This window comes from Heliangelus exortis, chromosome 25 (genome assembly GCF_036169615.1).
Source record: "Heliangelus exortis chromosome 25, bHelExo1.hap1, whole genome shotgun sequence".
Lineage (NCBI taxonomy): Eukaryota > Metazoa > Chordata > Aves > Apodiformes > Trochilidae > Heliangelus > Heliangelus exortis.
This window is the reverse complement of record NC_092446.1, coordinates 1,708,088-1,725,892: the sequence shown is the minus strand read 5'-3', so window position 1 is coordinate 1,725,892 and position 17,805 is coordinate 1,708,088. Positions and strand designations below refer to the sequence as shown.

Here is a 17,805-nt window from a genome sequence, read left to right as displayed (position 1 = left end):
GATCCAGTTTCCTCTGTTATTTTCCATGATTGTTTGCTGGTGTTGCTTTAATGAAATCAGGTGGAGCTGGAGAAACCATTTATTTGAATACTGGCCCTAGACTTTCCAAGGTCAGAAGAGATGAGTTCGTGGCTGAGTTGCCCCAGGGTGAAGCATCCCTCCCCAAAATGTGCCCAAAGTCCTGGGGACCTGCAGGTCCACTGCAGGGTGGGCTGGGCAGCATCCTGCTCAGTTAAGGGTCATTTAACACAGAGCTGGCAACTTCACACGGAAAAACAAACTATTTCAACATCTGCTGGGGTTGCATTCAGGTTTCTAGTTTTTGCTTTGGGGGTTGAAGAAAAGACTTCCTTCTTGCTCGGAGGAGGAGTTAATGATTTATGGGTCAACCAGCACCACTCTGGTTTCTGCAGAATCCAAACTTTGCTGCACTGGGACAGATCTGAGTGTGTGGGAGTCTCACAACCTCCTCCTTCAGTGCTGCTGCTCTGGGGCAGGGGGGAGCAGGACAAGGACAAGCATCACTTTTGTCTTACAAGAACAAAGCACTCCAGCTCAGTCCATCTCCTGCTGCCAGACCTCCAGGTGAGAACTTCCAGCCACCCAGCTTTAGGGGATGTTGCTCTTGGGAACTGGGTTGCAGCTTTTTTGCAAGTTTAGCAGGGCCCAAGTTTAGTAAATTAAACCAAGAGCTGCAACAAGGATTTAAGGACATTCAGAGGAATAAAAGAGCCATGGGAAGTGTTAGGTTCAGGGCAGGAAGCATCAGGACAGTCCCAGTTTCAGGAAGAGAGCAGGCACCTGGAGCACATGGAATACTGGGAGGATTTGGGCTCAGAAATAACAGAGAGGACCCTTCCTGAGCTCTAGGGGTGCCAGGTTGGTCCAGATTGCACTTAAATTCCAATATTTAAAGCAATCCAGTCTCCTGAGTGACTGGTGTGCTTTATGGCTCTACTGCAGTTAATGTGACTTGCACAGACTTGATGTATGGAACAGGACAGGTCCTTCTCCCTCTTTCTGCTCCTAATTCATTGCTTGGGGACTGTGTTGACTCTGGCTGGATTTCATCTGACCAGGACTTTGCTTCCAAGAGATTTATTACTAAATCAAAATGTTTTACCTATAAAGTAAGCTTCAGGGAGCTTTTTTCCAGAAGGCACAGGATAAACTCGTGGCCCTGCAGGTATTTCTTAGGCTGGGGAGATGACTGTGTTGGCTATATTGGGTTTTTAAGTTGAACCTGGCAAGCTACAAATAATTTGTGTTATGGTTTGAGTGGAGCTACAAGTTTTTTTGGTTTTTTTGTTTTTTGTTTTTTGGTTTTTTTTTAATGTTATTTGCTGCATTCTCAAAAATACGAATCAATGAGACTAGTGGGATAAATCCTTGGGAATTGCTTTACACCTACAGTCAGTTCTCCTGTGCACAATGTATTTTTGCCTCTGGGTCTGGTCTGCTGGAACCCCAGCCCAGTTCTGCCCCAGCAGCTCCTTTCTGCTGGGTTTTGGTCTCATTTGGCACAGGAGCTGCTCCAGTCTCTAACAGGGATCTGCAACAGCTCCTGCAGCTCCTGGCCCCCAACCCTGGCTGTAGGGTCAGCTTTGGGGTGGAGAAATGAGAGCTGTCTGTGTGAGCTGTGGTTACCCTGAGCACAGATAAATCCCTGCTGTTTTTACAGTTATTCAACCTGGCAAAGGAACACAGTGACTCCTGTGGGACTTCTGGAGAGCACTAAGGAAGATGCTGGAGCTGGGGAGGCAGAGGGGCTGCTCTGCTGTCCTTGGGCTGCTCCTCACTGCTGCTCTGGTGGTGGCTGTCCAGGGTGAGTGAATCAGTCTCTTGGGATAAGATTCCTCCAGGGAAAACCTCCTCCTGGGGCTCACAAGACTTGGATCCTTCTCTTTTCTTGCTGTCTTTGTGTTTCAAGGCTGTTGTAAATCTTGGTGGTCAGAATCTCTCTTCCTTTGCCTTTTTTTCCTTTGTGTAAAGGACTCACCAGGTTATTCCATCTGACAGGGGTGCAGTGATTTCTGCTAACTGGGAAAAGGAAATGCTTAATCTGGACTTGGTCACCAGCCTTGGAATCTGCTGGATTGAGGTGTGAGGAGCACAGGGATTCTGCTCCTCCCCATCCCTGCCAGCCTCAGCCATCCCCTCTCCCAGGCTGGGCTTCTTTTTCCTTCCAGCTTGAAGGAGTTTTCAGTGAAACATCCCCACATGGACCTTCGGGTTCAACCCAGCTTGAACCCCCTCTGCTTTTCCTCCCAGCCTCCTCCTGATGGACTTTCTCTTGGCAGATGCTTGTGATGCTCCCCCCAGATTCCCATCTGCAGAGCTGAAGGAGGAACACCGGGGCACTGCCAGCTTCCCCCCCAGCTCCGTGGTGGAATACACCTGCAGGCCAGGTTACAGGAGAAACCCTCGTGTCAGGAGCACCTTTGTTTGTGGCAAGAACAGCAGGTGGCACGGCTCAGAGGAGATGTGTATACGTGAGTAGATTTGGGGTTGATTTTTTATTTTTCATTTCTTTTATTTGCTGATGCTCTCAGCTCGTTTTGCTGGAGCAGGATCCAAAGCAGGATCCCACATGGGATGCTGGAGAGATGAGGTGAAGCACCAGTTGGGTTTTGCTCAGTGCTGGCAGTGCCAGCAAAAGCAGAAATCTGCTTTGGTGCTGTTTGCTGATTCCAAGATGTTCTGCTGCTCAGGCACTTTGTAGCTCCTGGTTCAAAAATGAAATTAAAAAAAAATAATTCAGACTTGCAGTAGGAGAATCCTCCAGCTGTGAGGAAATGTTTCCAGGAACTTGCCAAGGCTACTGCAAAACCCCACTAAGACTGCAGAGCTGAGTCTGGACAGCATCCTGCACCACAGAATCATTTAGGGTTGGAGGGGAAATCTGGAGGTTTCTGGTCCATCCCATTACTGGGGGAGTCTTCTGCTTTCCTGCTGCATTTTCCCCATTTTTCAAGAGACTGAAGCACTAACTCCAGCCCTCTTGTCCCCCAGCAAGGACGTGCAGCTACCCAGCCTGGCCAGAAAATGGCAGATTTGACATAGGAGAAATGTCTGGGTTTCCTTTTGGTTCAGTAGTGAACTTCACCTGCAACACTGGGTAAGTCAGGAGGACTCGGGGCTTGTGTCCTCCTCTTCCTCAGCCATTTTCTCAAGTTTTTTCCCTCAAGGTTGAGGTTTGTGCTGTCAGAAGCCTCACAAGTGTCAGTAATCTCAGACTTTGCTTGAAATATCTTCTCAGCTTTCCTCTGAGAGCTTTGAGTTTTCTTAATCTCATGCTTTGAGGCACTTCTTCACTATCTCAAGCTCACTCTCCTGATTATTTCCAATGTTTCAGTATCTTTTTGAAGGAAAGACATCATCAATACTGAACTCAGAGCTGTAGTGATATCACAGGGCTGATAAAGGAGATATTTTTCCATCTAACCCATATAATTTTTTTTTAATTTAAAACATACTATTGTCAAAAGCCAGTGTATCATTGAAAAAATGACATTGGTGGCAAATTTCCATCAGCAGTAATTCTGATAAAGGAGCCCAACCCATCCTGATGGTGACGTTAGAGATCACACCTCAAAACTGAGCTTGTTGAGTAATTCCCTCTCTCTTACTTCCTGCAGGTACAGATTGGTTGGAAATCCTCAAATTCAGTGTGTGATTAAAAATGACATTGTGGCATGGGACAAGGACATTCCCCTCTGTGAGCGTAAGTGAAGTCCTTTAATTGTTTTACTGCCTGGGTGTTCCTGCGGAGGGCTGAGGAGGCAGCTGTGTTCTCTGCTAAGAAGTTCAGCAGTTGGACATCTGGGGTGGAGTCTGCAACATTTTTTTCTTTTTCTTCCTGCATCATCCCGCAGAAAAAAAAAATAAATAAATAAAATTTTCCCTACCTGGGAGTAAAGGTGACTGCATGTGAGGCTGGTGTGTCCCCAAGCCCCCTGGGCAGAGCTCTGTGGCTGGCATGGAAGTCCCTTGGGACCTGCCTGTCATTTCTGGCCCTTCGGGCACCTCTGGCACTGGTTTTTTTTTCCTTATGGGGCCTTTGGTTCAAAATAAATGAAATTCTTTCTCTTTTGTTCTCCTCTCTCTCTCCTGTTCCCTCCCCAGCAATACCATGTCCCCCCCCTCCCAGTATAGCTAACGGGGAGCACACTGGAGCCAACCAAGAGCTCTTTGAGTATGGAGCATCCGTCACGTACCGGTGCCACAAGGTGAAGAGGGGAGAGAGCCCTTTTTCCCTGGTGGGAGATGCCTCAATTTTCTGTACAACCACAGACCACATAAATGGTGTCTGGAGCAAACCAGCCCCGGAGTGCAAAGGTGAGGTGGGCACCGAGCTGCTTCCTGCCTCCCAACCTCTCCTTTGCCTTGCTGGAATCTCCTCTTGCAGATGAGACCCCCCTGAGTCCTGTGGCAGCAACATTTGGGGGATTTGGGGCTTCCCCTCGCTGGGGTTGTGACTGCTCAGGGTCAGCAGGTCAGGGAGGTGGGAGGGGGATTTGTGTTTGCAGAGCAGGGGATGGAATTTACCCACTGTGTCTGTGTAAAACACAACAGCAGACAGCAATCAGAAACCTGCTGTGATACCTGCTGCCTGGTGTCTTGTTACACTTTGTAATAATAATAATAATAATAATAATAAGAAGAAGAAGAAGAAGAAGAAGAAGTAGTGATAATAGTAATAACAATAATATAGTAATAATAATAGTGATGATCATAATAGTAATATAATAATAATAAAAAGTAGTGATAATAGTAATAATAATATAATAATAATAGTGATCATAATAGTAATATAATAATAATAATTAAAAAGTGATAATAGTATTAACAATAATATAGTAATAGTAGTAATAATAATAGTGGTGATTATAACAGTAATATAATAATAATAAAAAGTAGCAATAATAGTAATAATATCAATATAGTAATAATAATAGTGGTCATAATAGTAATATAATAATAATAATAAAGTAGTGATAACAGCAATACTAATAACAATATAGTAATAATAGTAATAATAATAGTGATGATAATAATAATAATAGTAATAATAATAACAATAATATAAAAACTGCTTTATGAAGTAAGGAATTAAAACCCAGCACATCAGCCTGCCCCCTCCTCACGTCCGTTTTCAGCCTTTTTTAGCGAACACATCTTAAGCTCCAAGACTCTTTTCCAGACCCCATCCCCCCTTCTTGAGCATAACCCGCTGACTCCCTAAGCCGTGGCCTTTTCCCGAGGCAGTGGTTACCTGCGAGGAGCCCATCCTGGAGCACGGGAATCTGCTGAGCAAGCGCAGGTCCCCCTACACCTACGGCGACTCCGTCCTCTTCGAGTGCAGCTCCCGCTTCTCGCTGAGCGGCAGCGGAGCCTCCACCTGCGGAGGGGACGGGCTCTGGGACCCCCCCCTGCCCCGCTGCCAGCGCAGTGAGTGGGATGGGCTCCAGCGCTTCGCCTTCGGGGAAGTTCTCACCTGCCTGGAAGGGTTTGGGGAGGAAAGTGATGGCTCCGAGGCGTAATTTTGGGGGGTTGGGTTTTGTTTTAGCGCTAAGGGGACCTTTGGGATTTCTGAGCTGGGGCTGTGGGGTTTGTTCTGTTCGAGCTGGTGAGTGTTGCTCAGGAAATTGCAAAGGGACCAAGTTAACCCTTCCATGCTTAATATTTTAAAAATTTGTTGGTAAAGCCTCAGATAGGATAAACTTCCTTAGACATTACATCTCATTATAATGGTGAAAATTGCCCCAAAGTCTGAAATTGTAGAATTGTGGGATCACTGAAGTTGGAAAAGTCCTCTAAGAGCACCAAGTCCAACCATCAACCCAACACTTGTCATGCCAACTAAACCAAGCCCTGGAGTGCCACCTCCATGTGTTTTTTGAACACTTAAATAGTTCATATGTTCCCATTCCCCTGTTTGCATTCACTCCTCAGCAGCACTGACCTTGACTGCTTCAGTGAGCCCTAACATAGCAGAGAGGGTTTGGGGAAAAAACGTGAGCCCAGAGCTTTGTCCCTAAATTGCTATTTTGTTCCTAGGTAGCTGTGACGACCCTCCAGATGTGGATAATGCTTTTAAAGCAAAACTTGCTGGCAATTTGTTTCCTGTGGACACTGTCATTACCTACGAGTGCAGGGAGGGCCACCAGTTCAGCCCGGGAGAAACCACACAGCACATTAAGTGTCTGCCAGATTTTACATGGACTGAAACACCACATCCTTGCCAAAGTAAGTGTGTGTTCCTCTGGCTCCCTCACCCTTAGAAGTGGTTGGAATTATTGCCAAATGAAGAAACTGTCCAGGGACAGAGGATGCTGTGGTTCACACCTCTGCCCTTTGCTGGGGTTCTTGAACTCCTTTGATTTTTTTTTCCCCGTTGTTCCTGGTATTTCTCAGGAGTCCAGTGCCCAAACCTAAACATCAGGAATGGGAAGCCCTTACAGGCACAGGAAGAAAGAGACACTTACATGTATGGAGACAGGCTTGAAATCACCTGTGATGAGGGCTTTGCTTTCAGAGGTCACAGCAGAACCGTGGTGCTTCAGTGTATGAGTGATGGGAGATGGGACTCAGCTGTCCCCGAGTGCACCCCAGGTAGGTGGGAGCTGGTGAAGAACATTTTCTTGGCCTGCCAAGCTTTGGGTGAGTGTATGGTGTAGCTACCTGCTGACACTGGCAGAAAAAACCTACACATAGTGGTAGTAGTAGCCATGGAGAAGTTTGCTCCGCTGCTGTGTATCCCTGGATTTAATCCTCCAGTCTTAACCTGGAAGAAATAGGCAGCAGAAGATCCAGGTTTGTTATTTTGCCAGGGTTTGGGGGGGGGGGCTGAGGGGGCATGGGGATGTTTGCAGCTTTTAGAGGCTTAGGAGCTTCTTGAGAAGCCTGGGAGGCATTTTCTCAGCTGGAAGGAGATGCTGCTTGTGTTTTGGAGCCAGCACTGCAGCACGTGCCTTTCCCAACAGCCTGGGAAAATCTGACTGTAGAAGCAGAAACTTTTCAGAGGTACAAAGGAAGCATGGCAATGACAGTCACCTTCTTTTTTTTCCAGGGTTCAGATGTTCTTGCTGTCTTCTCCACAGAAAGCATCCTCACTGGAGCTCTCTTTGCAAATACATAACATCCTTTATTTTCTCTTGTTTCCAGTACCTCGGTGCACAAAACCAGATATTCCTCATGGAATAGAGATTTATAAAAGCAAAACTGACTACAGAATTGGGACCCAGCTGAGGCTGATATGTGATCCAGGCTATGTCCTCAGGGGCCAGGACTCAACCCAGTGCCAGGCAGATACCAGCTGGGCTCCCCCCTTACCTTTCTGTGATAAAGGTACGTGCTGAGCAGAAACCATCAGTGCTCAGAAGCAGCAGTCAGGAAGGGACCTGGGTTTTCTGTCTTTTCTCACCAATTCTCTTTATTCCAGCCTGTGCTCCCCCTCCAAAAATCCCCCACGGGCAGCACTCTCTCTCCAGCTGGACACAGTTCCCTTATGGCACCGTGGTGACCTACAGCTGCCTGGATGGTCTGTCCCTCATTGGGGATGAGTCCATCTACTGCACCTCTGATGATGGGGTGAACCTGACCTGGAGTGGACCTGCCCCGGAGTGCCGGCGTGAGTCCTTTCTCCCTATGGGATCATGGGATCCCTTCCCTGCCCAGCTCCAGGAACTCCAAACCCTGGGCAGTTCCATGACTCTGTGACTCTTGTGTGAAGGTCTCAGCACCAGGAGCTGCTTGGGAAGACCAGGGGCTGGGGGGCTGAGGTTCTGGTGTTTGGGTACAGCAGTGATGCTGGTAGCACCCAGCCCCACTCCCCCGTTGTCCCTGGGGAAGAGCAGCATCCAACCTCCCCTCTCTTTTCCCGCAGTGGTTCGGTGCCCCAAGCCCGTGGTGGAGAGGGGAAGGATGTCCCAGCAGAGGTTCACCTTCCCCTACGGGGTGTCTGTGCAGTTCTCCTGCCTGGAAGGTTTCAAGCTGCGTGGGGACACTGAGAGCCGGTGCCTGGAGGATGGGTCCTGGCACCCTCCCCTGCCCTCCTGCCAGCCAGGTGGGTGCTGGACCCAACTGGCACCCCATGGCTGGTTTGCAGGAGCAATCACCAGCTGAAGGGGTTCGTATGCAGGTGTCTCTTCCCATGACATTATTTTTGGGCATGTGTTCTTCTTTCAGTTCACTGCCTCCCACCCTCTGGGCAGGAGAATGTTTTGCTTTACTCCTTGAAAAAACTCCAGTATGAGGTGAAGGAAACTGTGAGCTTCTACTGCAGAGGTGATGGATACCCATCAGGGCGTTTAGAAACCACCTGCTCAGCTGATGGCACTTGGAATCCACCATTTCGATGTGTAAGGAGCACCCAAACCCAGGCTTTGTCTGGATCTTGCCCCATTTTTAGCCTGGAACAGCACTGATGTAACTCATTACTTTGCTGTATTCTCATGCCCTCTGTCTTTGTTTTGCTCCTTTTAAAGAAAAAGCGTGACACGTGTGACAAGATTCTTCAGAACAGGGAAGTTTTCCAGTGTGGAATTCCCCTGGATGAACTGAAAACGCTGCTGGAAGTCCAGAAACTCTACTTGGAGATCCAGAAACTTGAAAAGGAGCTGAAAACCAGGGCATATGGCTGACTGTCCTCACTGCTCTCAGAAGAGCAGAGCCCGTTTGGGCTCTGGAATAATCATATTGACTAAGGATTTATTTTTTTTTTTTTAGGACTTCATGATTTGTGTTAATACTTAGGTAGCCAGGACAGATTTTACCAATCATCAAAGATCAGATTTGGCCATGGGGAGAGCCAGGAGGTGACTTCTCCTGCCTCAGGCTGCTCAAGCTCACTGATAGCTTTGTATATCACTGTACACATCTTAAAGCTTTACATTTAGGTCTCTTTGCCACACTGACAAGGTGCAGTTATCATCTTTTGGTGCTGTTTGCCAAGAGCTGGAGTTCCTTGGTGTCCTGGCACACGGTGCCAAAGCAGAAAGGGTTTGATTTGTTACCAAACTTGGATGCAGCCCATTCCAGCCCTTCTGTGGTTCTGTGGCTGGTGAGGTTGTGCTGAGGGGTGCAACCCTGAGATGGCTTTGAGGAGGGAGAAGCATCAACATCCTGAGCTCCTGTCCCTCACTGTCCCCTTTGGTCATCAGCAAGGGGTGGCCCAGCATACCCAAACCATCACCTTGCTGCCCCAGGGGGAGATGTGCAACGATGGGAATCACGGTTTTCACAGGTGGTGAAACGCTAGGACAGGTTGCTCAGAGGGGTGGTGGAGACCCCAGCCCTGGAGACATTCAAGGTCAGGCTTGATGAGGCTCTGGGCAGCCCGATGTAGTTCGAGATGTCCCTGCTCACTGCTGGGGGGTTGGATTATTTCCAGCTGCCTTCCAACCCCCTCTGTGATCCCATGAAAAGGTGCAGGCAGGGTACAACGCGGGGTGGCAGGGGGACACTCACTCCCCGGGCTCCGAGAGATCACGGAGAGCCCGGGATGGCCCCAGGTGGCCTTTGAGCTGAGGACCAAGGGTTGGGCGATGGGGTGGACGGATCAAAACCGCACAGGGGACGTTCCTAGGGCTTCCAGCGCTGTTTAGGGCACTGCTGTATCCCTTGCGCACCCCGCCTAGTGCCGAGCTTTGGGAGCCTCCGGTTCCTTTAATAACCGGGAATAAAAAAATCCCTCGTGGTGCCACAACAGTGACGGAGAAAGCCAGGACGGGAGGGAGCGGCAATGGCCCGGCCCCAGCCCGCCCCGGAAAAGGCTGGGCCGCTGTCAGACGGTCCCGGCACCGGGATCGGGAGCAGGGCCATGGAGCTGCTGTGGCTCTGTGCGGTGTTGCTGGCCCTGCCCGGAGCCCGGGGTGAGCACAGGGGGAAAGCAGAGCGGCTGCGTGGGGAGGGAGGCTACGGGGATGGGGAGGGAGCTGGGAGGAGTGGGGAAGGGTGAAGGCGACCCCCGCCCTCCCTTCATTCCCACCGTCATCCCCTGCCCCCAGGTGACTGCCAGAAGCCGCCCAGATTCGCCTTCGCGGAGCCCCTGACGCCCCTGAACGAGTCCTACCCCGTGGGGACCAGGCTGATGTTCCGGTGCCGCCCGGGATACACCGTGGCCAGGGGCAAGTTCCCCTTCATCGCCTGCCTGGCCAACTCCAGCTGGTCGGAGAACCCCGACTTCTGCATCGGTGGGTGCCCTGGGACCGGGGATGGGGAGGGGACACACACACACACACACACAGATGTCCCCAGCTGCACCCCGGACCCTGCAGCCCAGCAGAGCTCAGGACATTTCCCTGTCCCTGTTTGTAGGGCAGGTGAGAACAAGCACTCACCCAGCTGCCCTTTGTGCTTGGCACACGTTAATCTCTGGGAGATGATTCTGCCCTTCTGAATTACTTTACCACCTGGTGATGTGGTGTAAATCCTATCACACTTTCCTGCTGGAGCTGGGTCTGGTGTGGGAAGGGCTGTGGGATCCTGTTCTCTCCGTGGCTTTGCAGCTGTACTGGCCCTGGGGCCCTCAGGGGGTTCCTCCCTCTCCCCTTTCTGCTGTTTCCCTGTGGACTGAAAGCTCTGCCCTGAGCCCACTGGGCTTGTTACTGGTTTATTTTCTTAGTAAGTGTGTAAAGCTTGGCACTTTTTCTGTTCATCCTTAGCCTTATTTATGCTTGTATTACTTTATTTGCATTTTAGCTTGAGTTCCTCAGACATGTGGATTTTTGCATCCTTTCTGGAAGCACTGGTGTTTGCTCAGGAGGGAAGTCAGGTGTGAGATGAGTCTGTAACCACTCTGAACGGTGCTGTCACCTGCATTTCACTGCCATGCTGTAAAATAAAACTAATTCTGATCCCTTGCCTTTCCAGGAAGGTCGTGTGGTCCACCAGACATCCCGAATGGCAACTTTGACTACCAGACTGACCTGCAGTTGGGTGCCACAATAACCTTCACCTGTGACATTGGGTGAGTGCTGGCTCAGGCTCCTGCAGCCTTGGCAGAACTGATGCTGGGAGGCTCAGGGGCTTTTAATGTCTGGGGGATGTTTCCTTGGCAAGCACCAGCATGGTGGGAGGTGTTGGGACCCATGTGGGTCAGGCTCAGAATAAATTATTTTCTGGGCATGAGAGCACAGTCTTTACAGATTTTTAAAATATTATTATTATTATTATTATTATTATTATTATTATTTATTATTATTATTATTATTATTATTATTATTATTATTATTATTATATTTATTTGGCTGCTTTGCAAGTATTTTGGTTCCTTTCCTGTTAGTGCTTGTTAATAATTCAGCATTTGCTGCCATGGGGTGGCTCCAGTTTTCCACATCTTAGCCAAGGGGTCTTGGAAAAGAGGGGATGGCAGGAGCAGGGTGAGAGGGAAAGAGAGTGGTTCAGGTACATCAGGGACACTCAGCTTTGCTCAGAAAGTTTCTCCTTTGATTTAGCACTGCACAGCACGGGGCTGCAGAGACTTGGGGTGGGGATGCTGTCCTGCTCACACTCCTCTGAGCTTGTGTCCACCCACTGCAATTACATTTCCTCCAAGTGGGAGGAAATTACATTCCTCCATTTCCTCCTCATAGATGGCATTTCTTTAGGTACTGAGGAAACTGGATCTTTCAGGAGGGCTGGAAGGGCTCCCTAGTGCTCAGCTCCTCCAGAACAGACCATTAGAAACCATACAGCTTTCTGAACATTCCAAATTTGTTTGTTTGTCTTTGTTTCAGAGAGATTCCATCTTTTCTTCCCTTAGGTACCGGTTAGTTGGGAAGCCCTCTGCCCAGTGTGAGATTGATGGCAATGATGTTTCTTGGAATAATATTCCATATTGTGAAAGTAAGCAGATGTCAAGAGTTTTGTGTCTACCCCTTCCTCAAAGCTATTACAGTCTCCCTGGTAGTTGTGATGATTGCTTTAGGGCTGGTTTTTTAGTACCTAGACCTTCACGTTCAGTTGAAAATTTCTTGCATTTTCTTGCTGCTGCTTTCTCACCCAGTTATTCCCTGCTTACCACCTCCTGTGATCCAGAATGGGCAGCTCATCAGTGGGGACAGAGACTTCACCTTTGGCATGGCTGTCACCTACAGGTGTGATGAAGGTTTTGCTCTGGTTGGAGATGACACAATTCACTGTACAGCGAGCGAGGAGCTCCAGGGAGTGTGGGGTGGGACAGTCCCTGTTTGCAAAGGTAAATGTTTTCTTTCTCTCCTTACTCCTTTGACTTTGTTTCTCATCCCTCTCCCCATCTACACTTCCCTGGTGGGCAGCCAAACGTAAGAACCTTGATTTGAGACAAAAAGGATGTCCAGAAAGCTGAATGCGGGGATTTCCCAAGTGTTGCTAAGAAGCAGGGCTTGGTTGAATGGATTCTTCAGCCCACAGAAAATATCCTCCTCCCTGCCCATGCCCAGGGCTTCCTGCAAATGAAGCTCTCAGATGCATTTTCTCAGTGATGTCTCTATTCTTGGAGCACTTAAGCCCCACCGGGAACCTTCCTTGGAGTGAAAAGGCAGCAGTTCTCTTTGCACACTTTTTGCCTGGTGCCTCTGGCTTTTCTTTCCTGTCATGAAGGTTCTTACTGTCTTATCTTCACTTCCAGTGGTCAGATGTGATAATCCAGAGGTGAAAAATGGGATTAGATTATCTGGCTTTGGCACTGCACACACCTATAAAAACACAGTGAGCTTTGAGTGCCAACCTGGTCACACCATGAAAGGCAGCAACGTGGTTACTTGTGAAGAAGACAGTAACTGGGAGCCACCCGTGCCAACGTGTGAGCCAAGTGAGTACAGACAATTTTATTTCCTTGAGCAATGGCACTGAAGCAGATCTAAGAGCTGCTGGGTGAATCAGCTTCCAAACCAGGTGCAATGCCCTGGCAGAGCCTGGCTCGGGTCCATGCCATGGCAGCACAGCCCAGTTATAGATATTTAGACCCAAAGCTATAGGTTTGTGAGCTGGAAATGGAGAGGTGAAGCTGCCTTCTCCATCTCTAGCAGCTCCCACGTGGGGATGTTCAGCTCCTGAGCTCAGCAGGTCCTGCAGTGTGGGGTGATGGCCAGAGAAGGAGCATCTCTGAGGCAGAGATGTTGCTCAGTCTCCATCTTTTCTCTGCTCAAGCAGATGCTGCTCCATGCTGCTGTTTGCTGAATGGATGCAAAGTGCATCCCAGATGTTCCACTGAGTTCAGGTGTGGTCCCAAAGGTGCAGTTACCTGGGCACTCATCTGGAGCTAACTTTGCTTTTGTCTCTCACTCTCAGACTGTGGCCCTGCCCCACAGTTCCCTTTTGCTGAGGCTGAGGGTGCTGTGGGTGACAGCTCTCCTGCAGGAACAGAGCTGAGCTACCACTGCAAGCCAGGTTACACTGCAGCAAGTGAGAGGAGCTCTGTGGTCCAGTGTCAGGATGATGGGACTTGGGCTGCAGAGCCAGACTTCTGTACACGTGAGTGTCCCTGTCCTGCTCCTGTCCTCACCAGGGAGTCATCTCTGCATGCCTGAGAGCTTGCTCTGAAATTCAGGTCATGCCCACCCCTGGCTTTAAGGTAATTCCCATGCTGCTTTCTCCTCCTGCAGGGCAGCAGTGTGCACCTCCCACCATAGAGAATGGGGCTGTGGCTGCAGAAAATTTCCTATTTGAGACAGTTGTGACTTTCTCCTGTCATCCTGGGTGAGTGGATCGCTGCTTAAAAGGGACCAAAAGAGGGGTCAGAGGGCAGGGATCACAGAGCTGTATCTCCACCCTCCTTGCTTTCCTAGTCCAAATCTCCCATGAGACTCTGTGTTATGTCCTGAGTGAGATGGGCACATGCTTGGTGTGACCTGGATCTGTTTGGATCTCACCAGTGCCCTTATTTCGTGGCTTTTGTGGGGCCAGATCCCATTTCAGAGCAGGGATGACTTCTGGTGAATAATTTGTCTGCATGCAGGGGTGGGGAGGCAGGGGAAGAACCCTGTCTGGGTTGTCTCCTGGAAGGCACTAAACTTCTCTTTCTTTAGGTATAAATTAAAGAAGTCATCTTCTGCCAAGTGTGTGGTAGCAGGAAATGGGGTTGATTGGGATCCAGCACCTCCCTACTGTGAAAGTAAGAGGGAAAAACTCTGCATGGAAGCACTGAGATGATAGTGGGGGCTGCACTGGTGGGCTTGGGCTGCTCTTAGTTGTGCTTCTTAATCCCATCAACCATAACATTGATCATTTCAATTCAGGAATTACACTGACAAAGTGGAAGGAGGGAGGGAACAGAAAAAAATGAAGGAAAAAAAAAAAAAGAAGCCATAGGAGGAAAGATTTCTCTCTGTTGTTAGCAGATGAAGATAAATGGATGTTAGAACTCTGTCCACTGAGTTTGGTGTAATGCTGAAATCAGCTGGTAAGAATTCAGTGTGTAGCCTTACATGAAGGTAGAAATGGCTGAAATATTTCTTGCAGCCTGATGAGGCTCTTCAGTGGTTTATTCCATGGGGTGAGATCCTAGAGCTGGGGCCAAGGGGCAGAACTGAGGTCCAGCACCAAGCAAGAAAAGCTCAGAAGACTTTCAGAGCTGCTGGATGCAGAGCATTTGGCTCTACCTCCCTCTCCCCATAGACCTCTCCAGCTTTTTGGTTAGGAGAGGTGCTGAGCCCCTCTTGCTGCTGTTATCCCATAGGGCAGCCCCCTGAAGTCCTCTGTGGAGAGCCCCCCAGGATTGACAACGGGATGCACAATGGAACAAATGGAAAAAGCTTTGCCCAAGGCTCTGTGGTGGTTTATAAATGCAAGGATGGCTTCACCCTTGCTGGAGCAGCTTTTCTCCAGTGCATTGCAGGAGATCAACGCTGGGGAGTCTGGAACCAGCCTGCTCCTCAGTGCAGAGGTGACTGTGTCCTGGCTTCATCTTGCTGTCTCCTCTCTGTCTTTGGAAATCCCTATTTTTTTCCTCCTCTGTGAATCCTCAAATCAGATGGTTCTGCTAAGCAGGGAGCCTTTGTGCTTCCTGAAATATTCACTATCTGGTGCCAAGGGAGCACAAGGAGGTGGTGGCTGGCATGGACTCGCCCTGGGGAATCCATCTGGGGCTTCACATAAACACCCACGGGGGTCTTCTGGGTTCTGGGTGCATTGGCTCTGATTTGAGATGTGCAGGTGATGTGTTACTGTGCTGGGTTTCACCTTTTGGCTCCTTTCCTTTCCAGGTGGAGCAGACGTGATCCTTGTTGGTAAGTGAGATGTCCCTGCACCCCACTCTCACCTCCTTTGTGTTGCTGCCTCCTCTGTCTTCTGCTTGGAATAACCTTCAAAGTCAGATTTGTGGTGTTGTTGCTTGAAAATCGTGCTGTGAAAAGGGAGGGGAAGTCAAAGGGGATCAGGGAGGGAAAGGATAGTGGAATATGTTAGGAGTGAAGACTGAAGCTGCTGATTTGTCTCCCATAGGAATCTTCCCCCTCCTCCTGGCACTGCTGGTTATGAACATCTAGGTTGGGAATGGGCACAGCAAGGAGGCTGCTGTAGAGGTGTTGGATGTGCTCACACTGATCCCAGGACTCTGCTTTTTCCTCCTGTGAAGCTGACCTGAAATCTGCACCGAGTTGACCTTGGATGTGAAAGCCTGGATGCTCCCTGGGCAGCTCGTGGGTGGGGATGGGGTGGGGGGGTCTCTGCCTCCCAGATGAGAATGCTCCTCAGGAACCAAGTGCATTTTTCCCCACCTTCCATCCCAAGAATGCCAAAGACTTCACCCTGCAATAGGCTCAGGAAAATCCTCCCCTTTGGGCACCTCCACACTTGGGTTCTTCAGCCCCATCTGCTGCCTGATGAGTTCCTGGGGTTTTCAAGTGTCCTGAGGTGCAAAGTGCTGCTGCTGCTGAGTGGATTAGTGGTGAATGTCCTCATGTGAGTGCTACATGCTTGAAAAAAGTTGTGTTGGTGCAAATAGGATGCACAAGTCAAATATTATCTGTGAGTACTGAAAGCACTGGGAGTGTTCAGATAAAAGTGTGGCTGGAGCCATCACTTCAAGGCAAGTCTGAACTCTCGAGCAAATAGCAACCCTTATTTAAATGCCTTAATTGAACAAATTGCTCTGCTGACTCCTCCTGCATGTGCTGAAATGAGTTTTAACCTTCAGCTGAAGGTCTCTGCCCTGGCACTTTCTGCTCCAATGCTGCCTGGGGCTGCTCTGATGCAGGGAATCGCTGTTGGAATTTCCACTTAAAAGGCTTTTTTAGGGGTGCTGTGCACCCTGAACCCCACTGCAGGTCAGGCAGGTGCCAGCTTAGCCCTGGGGTGATGCTGGGGGGGAAGCAGGGGTTTGGCCTCTGGCTCCACTCACAGCAGGGCTGGTGGTGGTTGCAACCCAAGGAGGTTCCCATCAAGCCAAAGCCTTAATTTACTCCTCTGTGGGGAACAGGACTCAAACCCCACATCTTCAGTTGTTGAAGACAGTTTGTGAGGGTGGGTAGAGGGGGGTGAGTAAAGATTTGAAGGCTTCCTGGGGATCCTATTTATTATGAGGGAAACAAAACTGTGACAGGATTTAATTTATTACTCAGCTGTTGCTTGAATCCAGTTTGAGCCACTGGGACTCTTTGTCTGCTGGTAAAGCAGAACTTGGAGGTTCAGGGTTTTGTCTGATGCAGAGGTGAGTGACCCATCTCTCAGCTTCTCATGATGTGCAGCTGGGAATGGGAAATATTTGAAATGTGTCTACTACAGACTTTTTGTTTCTGCATTTTTTCACCAGGGCTTTCCTGTTCACAGGAACATGTGTCTCATTAGAGGGAAAACCACAAAGAGCCATTTCCATCAGCAGGTCAGGCATGTTCCAAACAGACCCCCAAAGTTCTCCCTTCCCAGCAGGGCTCTCTCCTGCTCAGCTGTCACTGGGGCACCCCCAGATGCTCTTTTCAGAAACCAGTCTTGCAGAGCAAGCACTTGCAGGCTGGTTATTATTTTTATTTATTTCTTACCAGAAGCCACGTGAAACAGAACACAGATGTAAAGCCTCAGAGCTCATGGTTCTGTTTGTTTTAGTCTCAGCATGATTGTCCTTACTGCATAGCCCAGGGTGGGGTTTTTTCCAGACAGTTTCACTCCTGATATGGGGATCAGCTTGAAATGATCTCCCCAAAGCAAATGGAAGGGACAGGGAGTGCTGTGACGTAGCTGAGAGGGGTGATCACCACCTTTTACTGCTGAAGGAGGCTTATCTGCTGTGTTTGGAATGGAGGTGTACAGAGTTTTGCTTTATAATCTGTGTGTAAGCAATCAAGTACAGTTCTGAAGGGTAAATGTTGGATATGTAAATATTGGAAGCTCTCTGTCAATAAAAAGGATAAAAAGCCTTGAGTGATGTTTGTCTTGCTGCTTGTTTTGGGCTCAGGGGGCATTCACTGCCACGTCAAGTGGGGAGCTGGAGGCTGCTGTGCTGGCTCCTACATCAAAAAGCTCGTTTGGTGGCTTTTTATTCTTCCAGCTGGGATGAGGCCAGGTTGGAGGAGTCCTGGAGCAGCCAGGGTTGGGTTGGGAGGAGGGAATGCCCCCACCTTGTCCTTCCCATACCTGGGCAGGTGAGCCCTGCTCCTCCATCTGGTTCCTGGGAAGAGCTGCTGAGTCCTGGGGATTTGGGGCACAACCTGGGACTCTTTCCCTCCCCAAGGATGCCCTCGGTGCAGCTGCACCCATCCCTCTTTGGGTGGGATCCTCCCCTGGGTCCCATCCTCCCCTGCCAAAAGCAGCAGAAGCAGCAGCAACGTGTGGGACCTGCAGGGGAGCCCCATGGGTTCCCCTCCTGTGGCTTTGGGAAGCCCCACA

At 49.4% G+C, this 17,805-nt stretch overlaps 2 protein-coding genes and 1 long non-coding RNA gene across 4 annotated transcripts in view; 2 read left to right on the top strand and 1 right to left on the bottom strand.

The window, feature by feature from the left end:
* The first annotated feature begins 360 nt into the window (after positions 1–360).
* Positions 361–8,921, top strand: LOC139807591 (complement component receptor 1-like protein). 2 transcript variants are annotated; one of them, XM_071768736.1, is made up of 14 exons: positions 361–585; positions 1,682–1,825; positions 2,301–2,492; positions 3,013–3,118; positions 3,639–3,724; positions 4,126–4,338; positions 5,269–5,451; positions 6,061–6,249; positions 6,418–6,615; positions 7,168–7,350; positions 7,445–7,633; positions 7,889–8,068; positions 8,191–8,363; positions 8,490–8,921. In XM_071768736.1, exons 2-14 carry the CDS (start codon positions 1,744–1,746, stop codon positions 8,643–8,645), a joined length of 2,130 nt encoding a protein of 709 aa, XP_071624837.1. In that variant the 5' UTR covers positions 361–585; positions 1,682–1,743; the 3' UTR covers positions 8,646–8,921. The 2 variants fall into 2 exon arrangements, with proteins under 2 accessions (XP_071624837.1, XP_071624838.1); XM_071768737.1 differs by lacking the exon at positions 361–585 and adding an exon at positions 969–1,130.
* The window catches only part of LOC139807597 (uncharacterized), a 55,917-nt gene continuing 42,503 nt past the window's right edge, over positions 4,392–17,805 (bottom strand). Inside the window, exon 4 of the long non-coding RNA XR_011730619.1 lies at positions 4,392–4,401. This is a non-coding gene — a long non-coding RNA (uncharacterized lncRNA). The remainder of the gene's footprint in view (positions 4,402–17,805) is intronic.
* LOC139807593 (C4b-binding protein alpha chain-like) lies at positions 9,727–17,340 on the top strand. Its single transcript, XM_071768746.1, has 12 exons — positions 9,727–9,875; positions 10,011–10,196; positions 10,876–10,972; positions 11,768–11,850; positions 12,011–12,202; positions 12,614–12,796; positions 13,276–13,458; positions 13,590–13,683; positions 14,013–14,098; positions 14,663–14,869; positions 15,189–15,212; positions 15,427–17,340. Exons 1-12 carry the CDS (start codon positions 9,746–9,748, stop codon positions 15,468–15,470), a joined length of 1,509 nt encoding a protein of 502 aa, XP_071624847.1. The 5' UTR covers positions 9,727–9,745; the 3' UTR covers positions 15,471–17,340.

Bases quoted from the DNA above. Each gene is read 5' to 3' on its own strand.
- LOC139807593 (XM_071768746.1), top strand. From the start codon at position 9,746: ATGGCCCGGCCCCAGCCCGCCCCGGAAAAGGCTGGGCCGCTGTCAGAC. The intron at 11,851-12,010 runs GTAAGCAGATGT...TTTCTCACCCAG, and splicing joins TAATATTCCATATTGTGAAA to TTATTCCCTGCTTACCACCT. The intron at 15,213-15,426 runs GTAAGTGAGATG...TGTCTCCCATAG, and splicing joins AGCAGACGTGATCCTTGTTG to GAATCTTCCCCCTCCTCCTG.
- LOC139807591 (XM_071768736.1), top strand. From the start codon at position 1,744: ATGCTGGAGCTGGGGAGGCAGAGGGGCTGCTCTGCTGTCCTTGGGCTG. The intron at 3,119-3,638 runs GTAAGTCAGGAG...TACTTCCTGCAG, and splicing joins AACTTCACCTGCAACACTGG to GTACAGATTGGTTGGAAATC. The intron at 5,452-6,060 runs GTGAGTGGGATG...TTTTGTTCCTAG, and splicing joins CCTGCCCCGCTGCCAGCGCA to GTAGCTGTGACGACCCTCCA.